General features: G+C 39.9%; 1 protein-coding gene and 1 long non-coding RNA gene across 2 annotated transcripts in view; one reads left to right on the forward strand and one right to left on the reverse strand.

The window, feature by feature from the left end:
* arid2 (AT rich interactive domain 2 (ARID, RFX-like)) overlaps positions 1-14,789 on the reverse strand; it is a 35,527-nt gene extending 20,738 nt beyond the window's left edge. The window contains exons 1-4 of the mRNA XM_041977423.1: positions 14,251-14,789; positions 14,034-14,127; positions 13,041-13,138; positions 1,464-1,597 (exon numbers count right to left, since the gene is read on the reverse strand). Coding sequence (XP_041833357.1) covers positions 1,464-1,597; positions 13,041-13,138; positions 14,034-14,127; positions 14,251-14,342 — 418 coding nt within the window. The 5' untranslated portion in view covers positions 14,343-14,789. The remainder of the gene's footprint in view (positions 1-1,463; positions 1,598-13,040; positions 13,139-14,033; positions 14,128-14,250) is intronic.
* Positions 1,527-6,582, forward strand: LOC121634619. The gene is made up of 3 exons (XR_006009265.1): positions 1,527-1,599; positions 2,024-2,029; positions 6,470-6,582. It is a non-coding gene; the product is annotated as an uncharacterized LOC121634619 (long non-coding RNA).
* Positions 14,790-21,980: the final 7,191 nt, after the last annotated feature.

The following is a 21,980-nucleotide window of genomic DNA, read 5'->3' on the forward strand; positions in this document are numbered from 1 at the left end:
TAAGGTTACTGTGATATATTGAGTAGAATGGGAGAGAAATAAGAGCTCTGCAGGATCCAGACATCTGGACACACTTATGAAGTCAGTAAAATAAAAAAAGATGATCTCAAATCTGACTTGCAAATATCAAGTACTGTAACAGAACTGTGTGGAACCACATTAGCTGTTTTCATCCAAAGTTAACATATGTAAAATGAAGGAAGACAGCCAGCCTAGCTAATCAGCCAAGAATTGACGAGATGCTATCGGCTTTCTGCTTCAAGTTTGCAGGAAGAGAATTATAAAATTTGTGGCTTCTTTCAGCTACAGTAATGCTCTACAAGTTTGTTTGGTTAAAGACAACTTCTGAAGATTTGGAGCCAGTAAACGTTCACACCTCTTGGGTGGTAACAAAATACTGACCTGTGCATCACTGATGGAGAAAAGCCAAATCAGCCAAATGCAAGTCATTTTACACCATCTCGTCTAATCTTACCAGTTCAAGAAATAAATTTCCTTAAAATAAGCCTATCTCTGTCTGCTGTTGCCATGTAAACAAAGGATCTAAGGATGTATATTGTGATGCAAGCCACACAACCTCTTCCAAAATGTTACCCGGGCATTACATTTTCCTAAAATACCCGTGTACATGCAGACTTGGCATCAAATTTAAGCGAAAACATCTGTTACATTAACAAAAATTTGTCAGGACAAAACTGGACCTTCGGAGCAAAAATATCATCATTTAATGATTATTTTTGAGCTTCACCTGCTGCTAATTTTTCTGTATCCACAAACCCCCTTGGGCAGTTTTGCTTTGTGATCATTATATTGGTAACTTTCTAACAGGATGAAAATGCAAACTTTTCTTAACTTCTTTCCACATTTTCCAAGTAAAGAACAGTTCTGTCATGTCTGAAAGTTATTTGTTCTTGCATGAAATAATCGATTGCCATAGATGGGGTTAAATATAGCCTCACAGTTGCAAAACCTGCTTTACAAAGGGGGTTTATTTAATTTCCAAAAAAAGGAAATATGACACTGACACTGAAAATTGAAGTTGGGTTTTTTTCTGAATAATATGGGCAAATTCAGCCTGACATGGAGAAAAAAAGATTTCCATTTCTACGCAGTAAAGCCTAGAACAAGCTGTCTGATCCACCCTCATGCTGAAAAGTGAGAAATAAAAAGTAACATCAAAAGTACAAATACAGCTGAAGCACATTTCCGTGTATATACTTGACCAGTGAGCTGTCCAGTTTCCCATGCATCGCACACCCCGTTCTAATCAAGTGATGCTTAGCTGTAATCACATCTGCACGAAGATTAAGTACTCCAGTTTGCCAAGAGACGGCAAGACTGAGACTAGATGAACTTCGGAGAGAAGACAAGAAACAGCAAGACACACACTGCCAAGAGAAATCAAACCTGCACACCTGATGCAGATGTGACCCAGACAAAAACACACAGTCGACTCTGCCTACCTGATACAACGTGTTGCTGGTAGTTGTAAGAGCTGGGAATTGCACCGACTGGAAGAGAGGCTTTGGGATTCCCCGGCTGAGCTTCTTCATCATCCTCGCCAAAGTGGTGGACTTTCTCATACTTCTCCAAGTATCTGTGAGGAGGGAGGGAACACACACAAAAAGCAAATGATAGCTGGGTGAGTATTTTTGCTCTATGTTGTTGTCAAGACTTGAGCTTCTTTTTCCCTAATGTAGTGATATGGATATTCTAAAATTATGTTCCATAAATTCACTTGAATCTAGAGTGCTGCTCAAGCTCCTAAAGAAATAGGAAAAATAATTATTTGTTCTGACAGCTGCTCTTTTCCTAGACATGTATTAGCTCCTGAGGCCAGCCCAGCAGCCCCTCTCTTCAAAAGCAATAAGCACACCCTGTTCACTTGATATTCCAACTCCCCAGATAAATAATCCCTTTCAATTGTACTACTGTACAAGACAAGCTTCTTGGTAATTTTCATTAAAACACAAATGTATAAACAGATGAAAGTGCTGTCTGTTGCAGATTTTCCCACAAAAAGCAGCCGGTTTAAACATTTTTTTCCCCCAGCGTGGGTGCACCTGTTAAGATAACTAAACCCCTTTATCAGTAGTAGTATGTTTACTCTGAGAGTACAATGTTTTCTTCTAACTACCAAAGCACTCATAGGGGACGAAGCTGCATCTACAACAGTGTGGTGTGATGCTGTTCCACTGCATTGGACCATGGCTTTTGATAATCATGACTTTCTGAAATAATTAGAATGGCTTATTTATTTTTATTTTTTTGATTGAACCAAGGTCTTCAATATGTTAGCCATCTTTAACTTAGGGAAAACTACTCAGAGAGTTGTAAGTTCAGCATTTTTATTTAACATTAGTGAGTACACCAAGATGTTGTGTCCTGACTAATGCCAATATGAGTCAGAACTGTTAAACAGCCACAACTAGAGCAGAGTAACTGCACACAAGAAAGAAATCCCACTTCTACATCCGTCGCGAGTCGGGCTAGATGCAAGAGCTCTTACCAGTTTCCTTTCTTATCTAGTATTTTAACTCATTTATAGCTTATTGCTTTTGTTAATATTTTGTACATAGACCAAACTTCTTTGTACACAAATCTGTTGTTTTTCTGTTGATTCACAGCATTTTTTTTTCCAACTAAAACATCCAGTTTAATGATGTGCATGGGGGGCCCTGCGTGCATTGTTTACAGTAAGGAAGAGTTGATGGAGATGCGCAGCGCTGTAGGGTTCCCCCTGGACAGACATGAGATCCCTGTGGAGATGATATTCAAGACTCGCTGTTGGTGCCGCAATAGGACAAAATTTCGGGAAGATAGGAGGAGCTTCAGACCTGTTCTCCCCTTTGTCATCATGGCAAACGTAAGATCTCTTCCCAACAAGATGGACGAGCTGGCGGCGCACAAGGGACATCTGCTGGAGTACAGAAAGAGCAATTTCCTTCTGTTTATGGAGACCTGTCTGACACCGCTTATTCCCAAATTTTCATCTACTGCGGGTGGACAGAACGGAGAACAGCAGCAAGAGGAAAGAAGGGGAACTAGCTGTGTTTGTGAATGTGAGGTGGTCTAAACCGGGACACTGCACTGGTAAAAGGCAACAGAAACACTGAACTGTTGGCGGTTAGAATAAGGCCATATTATCTGCCACAGGAGTTCACGTGTTATTGTGATAGCAGTTTACGTGCCCCCTTCTGCTAATGTGGACATAGCCTCTAACACTGCTCTTGGTCACCACCAAGCTGCAGCCACAGGACCCTTTTCCTCATCTCTGGGGACTTCAATAATGCATCTCCATTATCTGTTCTCCCAACATACACAAAGTATGTCACCCGTCTCACCAGAGACAACAAATAACAAGACCTGTTTTATGCAAACACCAAGGAGGCATATTCTGCATCTCCTCTCCCTTCTCTTGGGAGAGCCGACCACAATATTATACATTCCCAGCCTGTTAAACCTGTTGTACACAGGCAGGCTGTGGCCCCAAGTACAGTGAGGTGGAGGACTGTTGAGACCGAGGAAGCTCTCGGGGACTGCTTCAACACCACTGTGTGGATGGAGCTCTGTGACCCACATAGAGAGAACATCAATGCCATCACAGGCTGCATCACAGACTACATAAACACCTGTTTTGAGACCACTGTACCCTCCAGGGCGGTGTGGTGCTTCGCTAAATTGCCGTGGATTACACCTGATATTAAAGCTCTCCTGAAGGAGAAAAAGAGGTTTCAGATCAAGGAACAAGGAGGAACTGAGGACTGTACAGAAGGCGCTGAGAAGAAAAATCAGAGAGGGAAAGGCAAGTTAAAAGAGGAAAATGGAGGAGTAGCTGCAATAGCAGAACATTAGTGGGGTATGGAGAAGCCTGAAAACTATCTTGGGCTTTAAAACACTCTACTCACAGGCTGAGATCAAGCACCCACTCCCACCACCACGCCGCTGCATTCAAACACCTTGACTGAGGATGGTACCACAGCTCTGGAAGACTGGGGTACCAGTACCAAAGACATATGCCAGAGAACTTAGCAGCTGCAGGCCGGTGGCTTTTATACGCCACCTGATGAAGACACTACAGAGACTGATACTGGAAGACACGATTACCAACCAGCTACACGTGCTCTGGCTCACTGGGAGAAGCTAGACAGCAGTGTGAGAATCATGCTTTTTCTATTTCTCCTGTGCCTTCAACAGCATCCAGCAGGTGCTTCCGAAAGCCAAAATGGAGAGGGCAATGGTGGACCTTGACAAGGCAGAGTGGACTCATTTCACAATCAACTCCTGATCAACGTGGGGAAAACTAAGAAGATGGTAAGGCAAAAAGGCAAATTTATTTGTATAGCACATTTCATGTACAAGACATTTCAAAGTGCTTTACATAAATCATTACAGCAGGGTGCAGACAAGGGCATTAAAAAAAAGAATAATAAATGCTGGTCTGCCATCCCCTCACCGGTGAACATCCAGTAACTGGACATTGAGAGAGTGGACTCTTATAAGTACATGGGGGTTCACCTAAACGACAGGTAAACGACTGGACTTGCAACACAGACACATTGTGCAGAAAGGGTCAGAGCAGACTATCTTCTGAGAAGACTGCAGTCTTTAGGAGTGAAGGGGGCACTCCTGATGACCTATAAGTCTATGGTGGCATCAGCCATCCTGTACAGTTTGGACTCGCAGCATCACAGAAAGGGAGAGATAGAAGCTGTAAAAAGTCATCTAGAAGTCCAGTTCAGTTTTGGGCTGTTCTCTGGACTCAGTGCAGGAAGTAGGTGCCAGGGTCCTGGCAACACTGACGTCCATGCTGGACCATAAGTTACACACTCTGCAGGACCCCCCGTCTGCTCCAGAAAGCACCTTCAATGACAGACTGATCCATCCTGTGTTATGGAGAGGTACCGCAGGTCTTCCCTCACTGCTGCTGTCACGCTATAATGACCACATTAACTGCTCCCACTACAGTGGTGCAATCTGTCTACAGCCATATTTTTTAAACATCTGCAATTTTTTTTACTAATATGTCCAATTATTATAATAATATTATTATGCAGCTATTTTAATGTACACTCCATTATTTATACATATTATATACATATTTATGTACTATTCTGTCAGACCATAAACTGTACATATTTATTGAAGTGTATTTAACTTCCATTGTCTGATACTTTCCTTTGTTCTCATTTGATATCACCTGTGTGCTAATGCTTACTGTAACAGCAACCTCTTACATACAAAAAGGTCTGATGTCATGAAAACTGTCCTACTGCAGCAGTGGCAGCTAAACTCGTGCTTAAGAAAGTGGGGGACAACTCATCTGAGTTTAGAGATGAGCACACAAACATTCTCAGATTAGGATTATCAGCTGTAAGATGAGACAGATTGAAGCAGTAAATTTATGGAAAATGCGACTATGGCTGATTAGATCTCTACAGGTTTTGTCTACACTTTGTTTTGTAAAGCACTTTGAATTGTCCTGTACATGAAATGTGCTATACAAATAAACTGCCTTGCCTTACACATAGCCCACTTAAGTTACTCCTCTTTACTATAGTCTTCCTGTTTAACCAGAGCTGGTGGAACAAGCAACAAGATATACTAAATAAGCCAAAACAGGTAACAGTATTCTTAAAAAGCTGCACATCTTAAACAAACCTGGCAACTCTAGAGCAGAGCAGCAATGCTTGCTGTAAGTTATTCTTAAAACTCCAGCAGGATGTGACAGCACAATTAAGGTGTTTATAGGTCCAATGAAAGTCTGCATACTCCACATAGCTTCATTTAATTATTCCTCACTACAAGTGTGACCTTATGACGGGTTAATAGTCAGAAAGATTACAGAAGCAAGCACAATTAACTTGATGTATTATCTTGCAGAGCACAGCCTTTCCCTCCAGTTATACTAGGAAATAGTCTTTTGCAGCATTAAAGAAAATTCTACTTTTGTCCTTTAGATGTTATTCTGCATGCTAATACTTGCAGATAAACTGATCACATGCCTCATCTCTCACCTTGGTGGAGGAAAACACCTGACCTGCTTTATGAACTCATGATTCTTCTGCATGTTTGACTTTAATGACAGAAGAAATCATTGGAGAAGGACTGGACAGACAGCTTTTTTTGTATCTCTTCTTATTTAACTTCAGACTAAAAATAGTCATTTTTAATGCATAGCTGTGATGCTTTCAGACTCCCCAGTGAGCAAAAAGAGATAAGATAAACCACTGTTTGATGGTTGCAAATGCACCAGAAAGCAACAAGTCAGCTAAAAGAAAATGAATAAATAAATATATGACCCCGACAGCAGTGAGCAAACAATATTAACTAAAGAAAGAAAAAAAAAAAAAAAACTTTCTTCCAAGAACATGCAATTGCAAGCTTTCTGAGATGTGATAAACAGCTGATAGTAATGTAGTGAAATGTCAATGACAAGCACAACAATTTTCACATCAAAATACCTCAGCAGCAGCAGTAGTTGTGGTGCGGCCAGCCTGTGTGGCCGTGAGTCACCCAGCAAGCGCCTGTTTCTGAATCAGGCCCCACTTGCTCATCGTAGCTGAGGTAATCCCCCGTTCGCTAGCTGCTGGTTGACACGCCGGACTATAAATACACTATTCCTTCACTTGTAGAGAGAGAGGGAGTTGGTGAGGAGGGAGGGAGAAAGAGATAGGCCCAACTGCAGCGTCATCAACTGCTGTCTGGGCACAAATGAGATAAAGGCTGGTGGGTGGGGGTGGAGGCATTGGATAAGGGGGAGAATCGAGTGCAGCTGCATGTGCCATGGCTTCCCCTTTTTTCTCTCCACATGCATGATAAGAGGAACATCAGTTTCATTCTGCTGAAGAAGTGAGCCACCAGCACTCAGCAGAAACCACCGTTGTTTGCATGAATTTCACTACAACCGTTTCAGGGAGTGCATATTTCAACACCGCCAGTTCTAAGCCTGCTCCCTCCGAATAATACAGCAAAAGCAAAGCTTGACAAGTGATGAGTGGACACGCTGGTACAAACGACCACCGGCATTATTTACGAACATGTGGATGGCACTAGAGGGGATGCCTCTGGCTTCGATTCCTCTCAGCTGCCCAAATGCCCCTTTGGTGAGTCTCTGTGTGGGAGTTGGTTGCCCCCTGCTGGACATGGAAGCAGACATCTAAATACACTCCGACTGGCAATTTCTGCACATTCAAGTTTACTTTGATTTAACTGTCCTGACAGGCCACTACATGCTGGGGGGGCTAACTTTGTCAATAATCAGTGTTTAAAGGATGCCACCGTACCAAATGGAGAAAATACTTCACCGGTAGGAGCAGTGACAGTACAGACAAATCGCCACAGATCACAGTAAAGGGCAAATATATCTAGAGTGACTTAAAATAAAGCTGATGAAAACGAGTGCCATTCTTGAAATGTTTTTTTCAATCAAATCAAACTGATTCAAAGCAACTTAAATGTTTAAAGAAATTAGCGTTTAAGTACTGGAATTCAAACACTTTACAGCTGAATAATCGGTTCATTTCATTAATTTTCATCTTTCTAAGACTTTTTCCTTCAACCTCATTGGAAAATGTCATAGGGTTAAGAAAAAGGGTTAGGAGAAATTAGAATAGACTTAGGAAAAGAAAACCACACTGACCCCAAGTTGTGAAATGACAGACGTTCAATAAATACTAAACAAAAAGGACTTTAGATACTAATGCTGCCTTATCATATAATTTCATGTAGACTATTTATCAGATCACTATGTTAGGAGGTAAAATATTACTTTATTATCAAGGTTCGTAAATAAGAAAGGAAATGAAAAGGCACAAATGAAACATGTTAACGGCTGCTCACATTCACCCCGCTGTCCTCACATTTATCCACACAAAATTACAGGTTGTAAAAACTGATAAACATAACTGAGCAATGCTTAAAATTTGTGGTTGGAAGGAACTGCTCTTTCTTTAAGGATGTTACAGTGTTTCTTATCCCAAAAGAGATAAACAAAGGACTGCAGAGCTTTTTCCCAAAGTTTAAAAGAATTCAAACGTCTTATCATGACTGCAAATTTCATTCAGTTAAGATCGTTCCTAAATCAGAAACAAAAAAAAAAAAAAGAGAAATTTGACTGGATTTTTCCTTTTGAAGAACTTTTTTCATTAATAATTGTTCCTGCATGTCAGGGAAAAGACATCAACAAGTGTGACGACCAGCTATGTCTTTGTTTTCATTGTGAGGGAACACTATCTTTTTATGCAAATATACAACAAAAACTCACCAGCTTTAATCAGCTCTTTTGTCATTTTGCTTGTGAGCGTGCATATTCCAAATATTACGCTAGTGTTTATCTAAACTGATAATGGATTTACTTTTAATCTTCAGCTCTGGGAAGGTTGTATAGCTAAAAAGAAGCAGGAAAATAGAATAACGTAACATTTAAAAAAAAAGAACAATTTCACCTCCAACAGCCGGAGTCTGTCATTATCAATGGGTATAAGACAAACAGATTATTTTAAACTCTCAAAGCTCTTTTTACTTTCTTAAAAACCACCACAAGTAGCTTGTTTAACTTTAGGTTTGTTTTTTTTAAACATGCTAAAATAAGACTTGTCAGTAGTAGTACATTTACTATCAGTGCTCTGAGGGTTACAACATAATCCATGTCAGACATTACAGTCTGAAAACGTTATTATAAAGGAAAAGTTAGCTGTGTTCACTCTTACAGCTGTGTATGCAGCATCCTCTATAGCAAACCATAAGCACCCAGACACTATGTTCCCATCAATGGTGATTACAGTCCGAACCAATGAATACCTACAGCACATTACATGCAGACAAGAAAGGAAAGAGCTTTACAGTAACGTTTTATTGAAAACTTCAGAAAAACTTCTTTTCTGAGGGATGAAATCAAAGAAATCTTATTTAAATTCAGTTTTATTCAAAGTCCCTTCTGTGGTGAGTGCCAACACTACCAAGCCAGTTATCCTCTGATCTGACACTTGTACTCAAACTGGTTATTAAAACAGGGTTTTGTTTAGCAGAAGCATCTGGTGCAGACATCCAGAAAAACTCTTTTTTTTCTCTTTTCTCCATAGGCATGATAACATCTTTGCAAAAGCCCTATTAACTGCAGACAAGGAAAATGTGTTTTAATGTTCTTGCATTTGTGACGGATTAAATACTTTTGTGAGAAATCAGAAAAAAAAAAAAAACTCTTATCCTTTTGGGTAAATGTGAGTGCTGAATAATTTCCAGTCCAGTCTATGTACAAAGTCCTCATTGGTTTCTCCCAACATTAGCCTGTTGGTTTCCTACCTGAAGACTCCTCCTTATCACAAGGGATAGTCTAAGTGCACAGAACAAACTCTGTTTAAGTGTAAAATGCATAGCAAGTGGAGTGATTCTTCTAAAGAACTGCAGCCAACACACCACAATCACAAACCTAAAATATATCATACGTTTCATACATTGAAGTCTGATTGTAGCTCCACCGTCTACCCATCTCCTTGTTAGCAAGGAAGCTGAGTAAAAAAGATTAGGCTATCAGTGATGGCCCATACTGCTGGAGGGCAGGTCAAATTACAGACAGACCAAAAACACAAAGTCTTAAAAGCCTTTAGATGTCATCTGTGATAACAAGTTTGCTTTGCCGCTTTTTTTTTTTTTTTTTTTTTTTTTTTTTTTGCAAAACAACTCTATTATTCTTTATAAGAGGGAAGGAAAAGGCACTCTCTTTACAACTGGTCAACAAATGGGCATCTCTGAGGCCTGAGTGTTGGCTCGGATGAGGCAGTGGAATAAAAACACAGCTAATGTAAGCCAGATCAAAGGCCACTTCGTCCAGATGTTCCAGACGAGCAGGAGAATCTACTGGCTGGCGCGGGAAGCAGAGCTGGACCAACAGCCATGATGGTACACAGTGTGAAAATTAAAACTTGCCAAACAAAAAACTAGTTGAGTGTTTCTGTGCTGTTATGCTGGGCAAAGGTTCAGCATTTTGTTTTCTCTCTTTCAATTTAATATCTCATCTCCAACAGAAGTATGAAGACCTGACATTGCAATCGACATTATCCACACAGTAAAGCACTCTTAACTTTGCATTATGGTATAAACAGATGAGTACACTGCAGGTTCCTGTATGCTGCCCACTCAGATGCTACCTCTGTTTTCACTTAGTAAAGGGACATTGCTTGCTATGCAGACATTCATTTGACACTTTCTCCAAGCAAAACATTAACTTAAACCCACTTGTAACAGCTCTTGAGCCTTAAAAATACAGGAACGTTTTTGTCATGCTCACATGACTGCATAACTGGCTAATTGCTGGGGTCATGAGAATTTGAGGCCCTAAAAATTGGGCTCACAAGCCAAAAACGGTTAAACATACGGCTAACCAGGCTGAGGTAAGGAGAGAAGCCATATCAGGACGTTAAAACATCCAAACATATTAAATGAAATGACTAAACATGCAAGCCTGGCTGCAACAGCAACCAGCTTCAGTGATGCAATCATTTTCTGCATAGAAAGCAGCTTACTAGACTCTGAAAATGATTTTTGCTCGCTGCTGCAAACTTAAATCTACACTTGGAGGCGAAGCTGAATGCATAACTTGTTGATAAAGCTGTAATCCAATCTATAAGTCACCGTTTCTACCAAACGCTGATAAATGAAAAACACCCGCAACACATCGCTGATCCACATACTTGTCAAATCAAACTCCACATGAAGAGAAATAGCAACACTTTCCCTATTAAAAACATTACAGAGTAATAAGAGATTCAGATGTGTGTAGTAACTTTATCAAGACAAAAACCACACAAATCTAACTTATAACAGAGGGCAGAAGCTCAACTGAGCTTTCCTCGATGGCAGTGACTCACGGGCCTCCGAATGGGAGATGCAGCAGGGAGGGCAAACAGAGGTTAAACCAGGGTATCAGTCACCTGACTTAGCTTCTGGGTGTAACGAGCTACAATCTGGAAAAGTAAAGCAACACCAAGGGTCTTATTTCAACAGTTTTCATTCATTCTCGAATGATAGAAAATGATGGACAAACTAGAGAGGATTTTAGAGGGAAAGAAGTTAAAAGGTGGGAGGTAGGGGGTCACTCCAGTAGTTTAGAGATGAGTGCAAACCTCTTCCAACTAAAAGGAAAAATTGCAAAAAACTTAAATCCATTGAAACGGAGTGAAAGTGTAAAAAGTTAAAGAAGTAGATCTAGAGGGAAACTAGGAAACTTTGTCCATTTTTTAAAAGCAGACCAAAAAAACAATCCAAATTCCGACAGCGCTCTCAGTTTTTAACTCCGAGGCTTTGGTCCAGAATCCGTCATCCCGCGGAGTTGAAATAATATCAGTGCTGGTGTTAGAATTGATGTTGAAGCTTCAACATGTTGAAAATGAGCTGGAAAACTGTTTCTGGCAAGACCGCTCGCTTATTACCGAGCGGCATTCAAATACCAAATAGATGGCAGCATGAACCGGCACTGAACTTTAGTGCTTCGCATTACTCTGCTTTGAGTGGGAAGTGCTGACCAGAGAGCGCCTCATCATGCCCATCCTATTCATTCAGACCTGAGGACTCACTCCAACAGGCGGTCAGAAGTGTGATCCCAGCAAAGATGGTGCATCCTTAACTCCTACCTGGATGTCAGTCAACAATAATCATTGCATGTGTACATTTTTTTAAAGAAAAGCCTTTAAAAAAAATTCTAACCCAGGCAGAGGTAGCTTACAGGTGGTCATTCAACTGGATAATCAGGGTTAACCGATGTTAGCAAACATCCATCCGACTCAAGTGTTCAGGAGTCACACACTGAATCTGGCCTTCTTCAGTGAGTAAAAATATACAGCACCTGCCTATGACCCCTGACCTCTACAAGTGTGAGTAACAAGAAATGTATCCACAGTCACTAAAATATTCACCCACTTTTATTATGCAAAACAAGAGGGTGAAAGAAAAATATATATTGTTCTGTCAGCAAACATAGCAGCATAACAGAGGCAAGGATAGTCACTATATTATTAGCATCAGTTGTTACAAGACAAGTCTAGCTGCCAGGTGCCCCTGACATCCCTACAATAAGCTGCCACTGATAAACGCCACAAAGCAGCTCAAAAAGCAGCTGTGACACAAGGGGGGATTTCAGCATGTCAGGTCTCATCTTCCTTCCTAACATACAGCATTTTATTGGTAATTATTGCTTAGCCAAATAGCAGGTTAATTTAGCAGCTCATTGATAACTGTTCTGCTAAATTAACCTGTTAGCCAATAATTTTCTTATAAGTGTTGCAGTAAACTTTCAAGAACACCAGAGCAACAGAACACCTTTGGTTATTCTAACTAAATATTTAGCAGGTGTAAAGTGTTTTGCATACGCTCAGAAAGACCTTCTCTAACTTCAGGTGTTGCTTCCATGCAGCTATTGTCAAAGACCACCTAAACTCCTGCACAGCTCCTAGTCTCATCAGCCATGTCAATTAATAATAAAAAAAAAGGTCCACCTAAACTTGCAACTTGTTCTAAAAGCCAGTTTGTTGATAACATGTATATAATACGTTGCCTGTAAAATAACCATTAAAGGCTACAGGCTTTTTTTTTTTTTTTTTTTTTTTTTTGCTACACTGGTGCCATCCCAGGCAGGCAGGTGCTAGTGATGGCAGCAATTGTAGGAGTGTGTGTCTGTTAAACATGCCAGTTGTTTGGGGGTTGGCAGCATCTACAGCAGATTACCATCACTGGCAGCTGACTGTGTCAAGACTGGGCAGCTTAGGTGTAATACACTTCAGAGCACAGAGAGCTGCTAAACCAAAAGATTTACAAAAACTTTATGGTCAAAGAAAACCATCCCCAAATATATTCTTCAAAAAATGTGTCTAGAACTGTATCCAAGATTTTTTTTTTCTCCCCCATTTCACCATATTAATGTAAAAGAAGTAGTAGACGCTCCAAGCAGACTGGATCAATGAGGCTAGATCCTGCAGACTGCATCTTAACGTTTGTAAACACTTCCCACATGCTACCTGAGAGACCTGCATGGCCCTGACACTTACCGAAGGTAGTACTGTTTTAAAGCGAATGCAGCGTTGGAGCAACTCCTTGGAAAGTTAAACTCCTCTGCAAGTTCAATCCATTGGTTTTTGTCCGAGACCTGGAAGACAGAGGAGTTGGTTAGAAAAACACCGGCAATACCAAAAAGAGCGGTCACACTAAAACCATTTAGTGCTACAGGTCCCCCCCCTTCAATACCAATCACTAATCAATAACTTTCTCAAACTAAAAATAAAAATACTTGAAAACGAGATGAGCCTGACTAAACGTTTGGTTCAGTTCAGTCTTATTAGTATCAAATGGCTTTATTTACTGTATTTACTTAGAATTTGATACATTAGTAAGTACAACAGCCTGACTCCGTTTAGGATATTATCGTTACAGTTGAGGCTAGTTAGCGCTAGAGCTAGCAAGCTAACTTGATTTTTCCCGTTTAGACGTTAAAACCTCACGAGGCCGAACTTCAACAAACTGTCTCCATCCGTGTACAAACACATTAGCTTGCACCGACCCGTTTGGTTTCTGAGTGTCGGCAGCGTTTACTGTATCCACTACATGGGCCTGTGAGGCCTACATTTTGTGTTCAGCCATGAAGCCGAAGAAAGATGGCTATGGCGAGAACGAAAATTCAAGCATCACCCTGGCTGATAACTGCCTGTAAAAGCCCGAGCGACACGCTGTGTCCTACGCGGTGCTCTCCGAAGCCGGGCTCCGTGCCTATAATCGATGTTAAACGTGCCCGCTAATTTTGAGTCGCTCCAACTGCACTCTGACTCCGAGCGGTTGGACTCTCAATTCAAACCACACAACAACACAAGCCACCACATTGCATAGAGATACATGGCAAACTAGCGCAAGGCCAACACCGACCCACTAACGTCTTTCTGGGGGGTTTACACTTGTCCTGGGTTATCCGTATGGAGTTGTAGAGTGGTACAGCGAGAAGTCCACAGACAGCAGAGTGTGGAGAAATTACACTTTTGGTTCCCACTCACCTTAGCAAATCCACCTAAAGAGACGACTCTGATATAGAGAGCATTCAGATCCAGCTCTTTCCCACCCACGACAGGAATCTTCTTGAATGGTGATCTGTTGGGATAACACAAGAAATAAATGCACACATGTTAAATTTACACTTTTGGTTAAGTCGCCGCCACATGCAATCAAGATTTAAAGTTATATTTCTTGGTAATAAAGATGCCCCAATCTCACCCTCTGCTTTGGTGAAATTGCCGCAGCTCGTCCAGGAAAGCCTGTCCTTTCCTTCGCTGATCTAGTATATTTTTCCCCGTCGAATTTGCCATTGTTTTTGCATGCAAAAACGGTTAAACCCCACTTCAGTCGCTTCCTAAGACACCAAGGATCCCATACTCCGCCGGCGCTCAGTCATTCGCCAAGCTGAGTGTTTAAAAAGTTAAAGAAATAGCTGATAGCAAGAAGAGCGGCAGCTCGCTAATAAAGACTGATGCACACAGAAAGCAAGCCCGATACAAGCCCGGACTAAGTTCCAACGAACAGTCACAAATACGACCGATTTACCGGTAGATTAGAAACGCCATGGCTGAAGGTGTTGAATTAATGCTTTTGGTCGCGGCTGTATTCGTTTGGAGTGGTTTGACAGTGTGTTACGGACGCAGCTCCGAGGCTATCGCGCACACTGTAGAGCGGCAGAGGGATCCAGTTCTCAGACAAAAAGATGTGAAGGCCGCGGAGCCCGACCTGCCATGCGCGCAGCGCCCTCTGCGGCCACTGGTGGCACTGCGCTCTCCAAGGCAGAGCGACTGCTGGAACAATAGAGACTGTTTTCTTTTTTAGGGACCGTCTGACAACTCTTCTCTCCGTTTGGAAAACGGGTCAGGAGGTTCTTGGAAGTGTCCCGTGGGGGGAGGGGATAACACTAATTAACATAGCTCTTTTACTATCCCAGTCAGACGTGTAAATGGTGGACAAACCATAATTTTAATAGTAAATTTGTTAAAAGTGACCCTAATATATTAATTAGAACTTAATTCAGAACGAGTCCCTTATTGATATTAGTCAAGCAGCAAAAGTACAGAATCCCCATGAAAGTAATAAATATAGACACACAATTCTTCCTCTATATAATTATTTCAATATTTAATTTCAAACATTTTTTTTGGGTGGGGGTGAGCCTGAAAATTTTATATTTATGTATCCTATATTTCACATATAACAATTTATTTTTCTTTAAAAAAATAATATTCCCTAACAACTTAATTATAAAACACAAACTGACTCTACAATGTTGGACAGTCTGCTTGGTGAAGTTTTTTTTTTTTTTTTTTTTGGTCATAGAGCAATCTGTTGCTGGGGACTTGTAAGCAGCTGCGGCAAGCTGCCACTATCCCTTGCTGACCACTTCAAAACGACTTTATCTCACGGGATGGTAGAAAATTACTCCTGATCCCTTTTCTCTGCAACTGCCAAGCGGATATCTTCTTGATGGGGTTACATTCAACCATTACACGTACCCCTTTGCTCAATGAAAAACCTGTCACAAAATGGCGGAGACGTACGTTAGCAGACCCCATTTTGAAGAATTGACATCAGACAGCGGGAAAAAGTCCGTGTCCCTGCGTGTGGTTTTCAAAAAGTGCCGTTTTTTGCAAGCAAACTGTGGTACACTGGATTTCACCTCGCGCCTGTTAGGGCTACCCACCCGTCAACCGAATTCTGGGATAACAAGTCATTCGCGGGCTAGCTTGTTAGCTTAGCAGGCGTTAGCAAAAATAACTACAAAGCTGCTCTTAGCTGTTTGTGTTAATCCTATTACTTGTCGACATTTCGGGCTAAGTTGAGACGTTTCTAATGTTTATTATCGTGTTGATATAAAAACACTTATAAAAAAGGAGAAATGTGTAGCTTCAAATAAATAGCTCGACGCTAATGGCTTTAGCATCCTACTTGAGTGTGTAAAGAGTCCGATCCGCTAACATCACTAGTAACTAGGTTATCTTAGTAGTATAAAATTTAGAAATTCGCTAATTTTTATTTTAATTGCCCACCATCAAACGCTGAGCTATTAAATGTTGCAAAAGCTTTACTAAACATCCTCGGTTTAACCATTTCAACCTTATATTGGCCGACTGTTGTGGCTAATAAGCTAGCTGTACTGTATGCGTTTGCGTTGAACGCATCCATCGTTGTTGCAACAAATTCTGAAATTATACTACTTTATATAACGATCATATTAAGGTTCCCTGCAGTAGTCCAACGTTTAGGCTCAAATTTCTCCATAATAGTTTTTATACTAAGCGGAATATTTAGTCGCTATCAAAAAGTAATTGCTTCATTAAAATGCACAATTTCTAATTGTTGACTAAAAATAATTTCAAGTTGGGCATCAATTTGCAGATTATGTAAAAGTGAAAACAGTAATTAAATTTTTTGTTTGACTTCTTTAGCCAGAAACTCTTCTAAAAATGATCCTACACATTCTGATGTATCTAGATTTAAGGAGGAATTAATGCTTATGTATGGATATATAGTGATGCGTATCTGGGATAAATATAAATTAAACTTAATTTTCAAAGAGCAATTATAATGTATAAATGTATACTAAAGACTAAAATATTAGCAGTAATACTCACAGACAGACATATAGATATATAGATGCTTTTATTGATCCTGAAGCTAGGAAATTAGGGGTTGCAGCAGCACACATTGATGCAAAAGTGAGAAACAAAAATGAAAAAAGCAATTCTTATAAGCTACTTCATTGTTTCAATGAGCATAACATCAAAGTAAAACAGTTTCAGTTAAGCTCTTTGTGTTAAAGCTGAGCAGGTCCAGATCCACATGAGTTAGCCAAATCAAATTCACATGTAGGTTAAAAATACATCACTTCATCGTGGGGAGCAGCTCCCCAAGATTTAAGTAGTTTTGTAGCTTGTACATTACTCAGCATTTGGCATTTGATACTTAAGTTACATAATGAAACATCATGCTTTAGTTGGGAGTAACATGTATGGGTACATGATGTAATTTCTGGGATAAATCAGAGTTTTTGCACACATCTGTAAATAACTCCAGAGACATTTAGATTTATATTGCTTTTCTTCTATTTAAGATTTAAATTCTTTGATAAAGGCCTTGATTAACAGTATGTGGTCCTTCAGGAGCTTTAAAATGGCCCAACAAAAAAAGTTTATGAATTTAATTCTAAATATGAAGATTTATTAAACAGCCTCTGACAGGTGAAAGGGAGCTAATGTCACAAACTTAATGGGAACAAATAAATACTTAATATATGTACAGTTAATGTACATGTTACACATTAAAGTGAAATGTATGATTGAAAACTGACTTGAAAAGTTTTGTCCATCCATCTACACAGCTGTTTAAGAGGTGATGAATGATGTACAGATAAACAGCTGTAAATGTGCACTTGGAATGTGTGGTCAGTGATGCCATCACCCCAGAGGTCCTCATCTAATGTGACAGTCAGGCCTCTTGTGGCATATGGTGCAAATGGGGCCAGTAAGCCCAAGCTGCCCCCAAGCACCCAGACAAAAGACCCCAGTGGGACACTAACTGCGTGTAACCTCCTTACACCTTCCTGCTGCCTTCCTCCACGCCCCGGCTTTCCTTTCATGGAGGGATTTGGTGGATGAGGGCTCCATCTTCTGGCCGACAGATGCCACGTTTGTGTGATTGCATGGATTCACCTCATTGCGTTAGGAACATATTGTACTTGAAGGGATCAGTTGAGAGATTTTAAACTTGATACAGTTACGGTTGGAGCGAGATGCATGCTGGGAAATTTGTGAGCGCAGTTGGTGGCTGTGAATAATACTAATACAGTCGGGACTGTCATTTGAGGGTTTTTTTCTGCTATGAATCGAACATTAAAACAATAACTGAAATATAAGTTATACTCTGAGTCTGTTTACTGCGCTAAAAAAAAGGAAAAAAGATGAGTACATAGTCCACATTTGCCTGTGAAAAAAACTTTGTGGTCCAGTTACAGTTGAACCTTGTTTTTCTCATTCGTAGCCCTGTTTGAGGTGTTGCTGCACTTTCACACCTGGATGAAATGAATGGTTCATTAATAGGATTGGAAAGAGCTTGAGCAGGAGTTCAGTTAATCTGAATCAGGTGTGTTGGAGTGAGAAAACATGCAGGACCAGGACTGAGAAACTGGTTTAACCCCTGGGAAAGAAACTATATTACAGAACTGTTATTCCTGCAGCTTTCCAACAGCTTTAATCAAAGCCAAAAGTCTGAATTTAAGCTCACATAGCAAATCTAGGGGGGAAAAACACAATTTAGTCACAAAGAGTGCACATTTTATGTATCTTACCACTTAAAACTGTTACCTACTGATTATCACCACTAGGTGGCAGCCATGTTTAATTTTCTATAGTCTGAGAATTACAATGCCTTTTGAATCACTCTTCATTTCTTAATGTATATTTCCAGGAAAACAGGAAACAGATACAGCAATCTATTTAGAACTCATGACCATAAATAAAATGATAGTATATGAGGCAAAAATGGAGTTTGTACAATTCTAAGAAGTTTTAAAGTTAATATTTGGTATGATCACCTTTATTCTCCAACACAGCCTTAACTTTTGTCACGTTTTCTTGCCATTTCTTTAAGTCATCTTCAGGAATTGTTCTGGCTTCTCGAGGACATCCCAAAGCTCACCTTTGGATGTCAGCTGTCTTGTGTTCTGTTCTTTGCCAAGATGATCCCACGTTGTTTCAATAACGTTAAAATACAAATGTTTGGAGAGGATCCTTCACTCCATAAGACATGTCACCAATTTTAATCCAGTTCTTGTGTTATTTGATGCACGTCTTGTTCTTGTTTTCCTTCCTTAAGAATGGTGTCTTTACAGATACTGATGGATCACCTTAAGATTTTTTTCCTATATCTTAATGGCTTTATTTTCAGATACTACTTATTTTTTTATGGTAAATGGTCTGTACTTATATAGCGCTTTTATCCAAAGTGCTTTACATATACATCACATTCACTCATTCACACACACATCCACACACTGATGGCGGAAGCTGCCATGCAAGGCGCTCAACCACAACCCATCAGGAGCAATTAGGGGTTCGGTGTCTTGCTCTGGGACACCTCGAACATGAGCTTTCCAGGCCGGGATAGAACCAGCAACCCTTGGGCTACAGAACGAATAGGCCTGACATCTTTCTTTTATTCTTCACTTGCTTTTATCTATATTTAAGGACATGCCACATACCATGCTGAGAAATTACAAATTTTTGGTGACCTAATAACTCTGGGAATCACCTTGTAGGTGCAAAATATTTTTGTGTACATGTCTAAATTTTTCACAGATTTTTCACAGATGCATCTAAAAAAAATTCAGACATATGTTATATCTGTAGAATTGATGAGTTGTCCATTACACGTAGAGACAAAACTCGTTCATCATTTGATTGTGGTGCCTTTTTATGCTTAAAAATCCTCTGGAAATGGTCAGATACATGGCCTGGACTTAACAGTAGCAATGTTGCTACACATCAAGGAGATCATTCAGTTTCCACGATAAGAGGAAAGTAAATAAATCCACATATTATACCCATATTACAGCTACTACACAAATGAATAGACTTCTAGTTTTGTATTACACAAAATTAATTAACCATAACTACAAACTAAATTATACACCAGGGAAGTAACTGGTCCCTCCATGTTTAACAAATACAATTATCACAGTACATTCATATTAAGGAAGTGGGTCAGCATGTTCTGCAGCAGGATAAACACAACCGCAGCTTCTAACTGCAACTGTCATGCTTTGACCCATGCATTTCATGTTATCTTTTACTGTACATTTAAGGGGTTTTTACACTATACTAAAGCTCATCGATCTGAGTATGTTTGTGTTTAAGATTTTCAAAAGATTTAGTTCTTTAATTTTCATAATACGTCTAAAATCCAACCAGGTGTAAAAACCGGTATTACCTATATGTTGTGTTTAAGGACACAGTCTTGAATCTAGTTCTGTTCTTTCAATCATATGACATGTAAAAAAAAAGAAAAAGAAAAGGAATTGGTATGAGGTCAGAAAGGATGATTACAAGAGAAAACATCTCTAAAGGGTCAAGCTGTGGCTGCATGCCGTCTGCCACACATCTTTGTGCATCACATTGTCAGCTGCAGTATTATGTCTGATCATGACATTATTATAAGTAAAAAGCATCAGTGAATGTCAAACTGTTTGGATTGACTAAGAGATTTGAGTTCAATCACAAACTTAAAATTCAAGCAAAACAGCTTGTCTGATAACTGTCCACATATATGAACTTTCACCACCTGAGCTGGTGTACCTGACGTCACTTCCTGTCCTTCCTGGAGACCACTTCTTACTGTTTCATCTGTTTTCTTGCTGTCCAAATGAAAGTTTTTCAAATCAAGCCCAAGGAAATTTCAAAACATCCACACTTGCATAAAACGTGATCAAACAGCTGTTTGCAAAGTGTAACCCAAAACTTCAAACACTTACCTCTAGGTGGCGCTGTTGTTGCGAGAAGAAACCTGAAGGCATCCTCAGGATCTTTAATAATCATCCTTTGGCAGCCCTGAAATCCACTTGTACACACTAACACACTGATGAGTGACTCAGAATGCATCTTTTGGATTTGTAAATGTCAATAATACATATATAGACTGACCAACCAATACAATTAGCAGAATTGCAAAGATTTAATGAGCTCCAATAGCTAAAAAAATTAGCCTTATCCTACATGCACATCGTCCTTGGCTATATTTTTTCTGCTTCTGAGGTTGAAAAGGTTGCATGCTTTCTGCACCACCTAACAGCAACATGTGAAAAGTTGTTGTGCATGCTCACTAGTTAACAACAAAACAATATCCAGTTTCAGGAAGCTTTAAAGGGTCATCTGGCTGGCTGGGAAGGCAGCTTAGCAGCTGGAAGGCTCCTCTATTCATAACAAGAAAACAAAAACAAAAACTTGTACAGACTGCCATGGTTTCACTTGACAATGGTTTGGGTGTGGCTGAAACACAAATCCAGCCTCCCTCCTCCTCATGAGACAAATGTCCCTGAAGATGTTGTGTGATTTAATTGGATTCATCCCCCTCATGGTTTGCTTTAAGTAGGCCCGAGTTTGTTTTTCTACCCAAAGGCTAAATCTTGAGAGACTATAGTAATCAAATTCAGTGTAATTACATTTCTTTCTGGCTGAAATGTTACCTTGAGCAGCAAATGTGTTAAAATAATAACAAAATGTATATTTTATATGGGCAATATGTGGATAAATACATTTGATTTTTATTTATTTATTTTTTTTGGCCGAAAAGTCTCATTGTACTTCTAATTTCAATTTTGCACCTTTCAGTCCTTACCGCTTTTAATTTGACTCTACCTAAATGCTGTTTACACATCTTGTGTTAAATAATATTCGAAAGATGTGAGAATTTACAGTTTAGCGGTGTCACTTTCTCTGGAGGCTTTTATATGTAGTTTTACCTTTTATTATCACAACGTATTTAGCGAATACTGCAAACATGTATATTCTTAGGTAGCATGCGCAGTGTCTGACTTTTACTTACAAAACAATGTGTTATTTAGATTGTCATGCCTGTGTTATATTAACAGATAATGGGTGAAGCAAAGATAAACAAAAACTTCACAATTGGAAAAAGGCTTTAAGAAAACCATTTTTGAGAGGTAGAGAAAGAGGAGTGGATAATACACACAGTTTACGTTGAAGTATTTAAGAAGTAAAACGCTTTATGAACATAGCAGCTTTCTTGTATTTAGGCATTTGGATTGTATTCCTGTGAATGGGTTTTCATCATGGAGTAAAATGACACTCAGGTGAGCCTAAGGTCACGCCCCCAGTCGGCTCTGCACTCTGATTGGCTGGTTCGAACAGCGCTGCCCACAAACACACAGCTGCTGCAGCAGCGGAGAAAGT

The sequence above is a fragment of the Melanotaenia boesemani genome, chromosome 23 (assembly GCF_017639745.1).
Source record: "Melanotaenia boesemani isolate fMelBoe1 chromosome 23, fMelBoe1.pri, whole genome shotgun sequence".
In the NCBI taxonomy this organism is placed as follows: Eukaryota; Metazoa; Chordata; class Actinopteri; order Atheriniformes; family Melanotaeniidae; genus Melanotaenia; species Melanotaenia boesemani.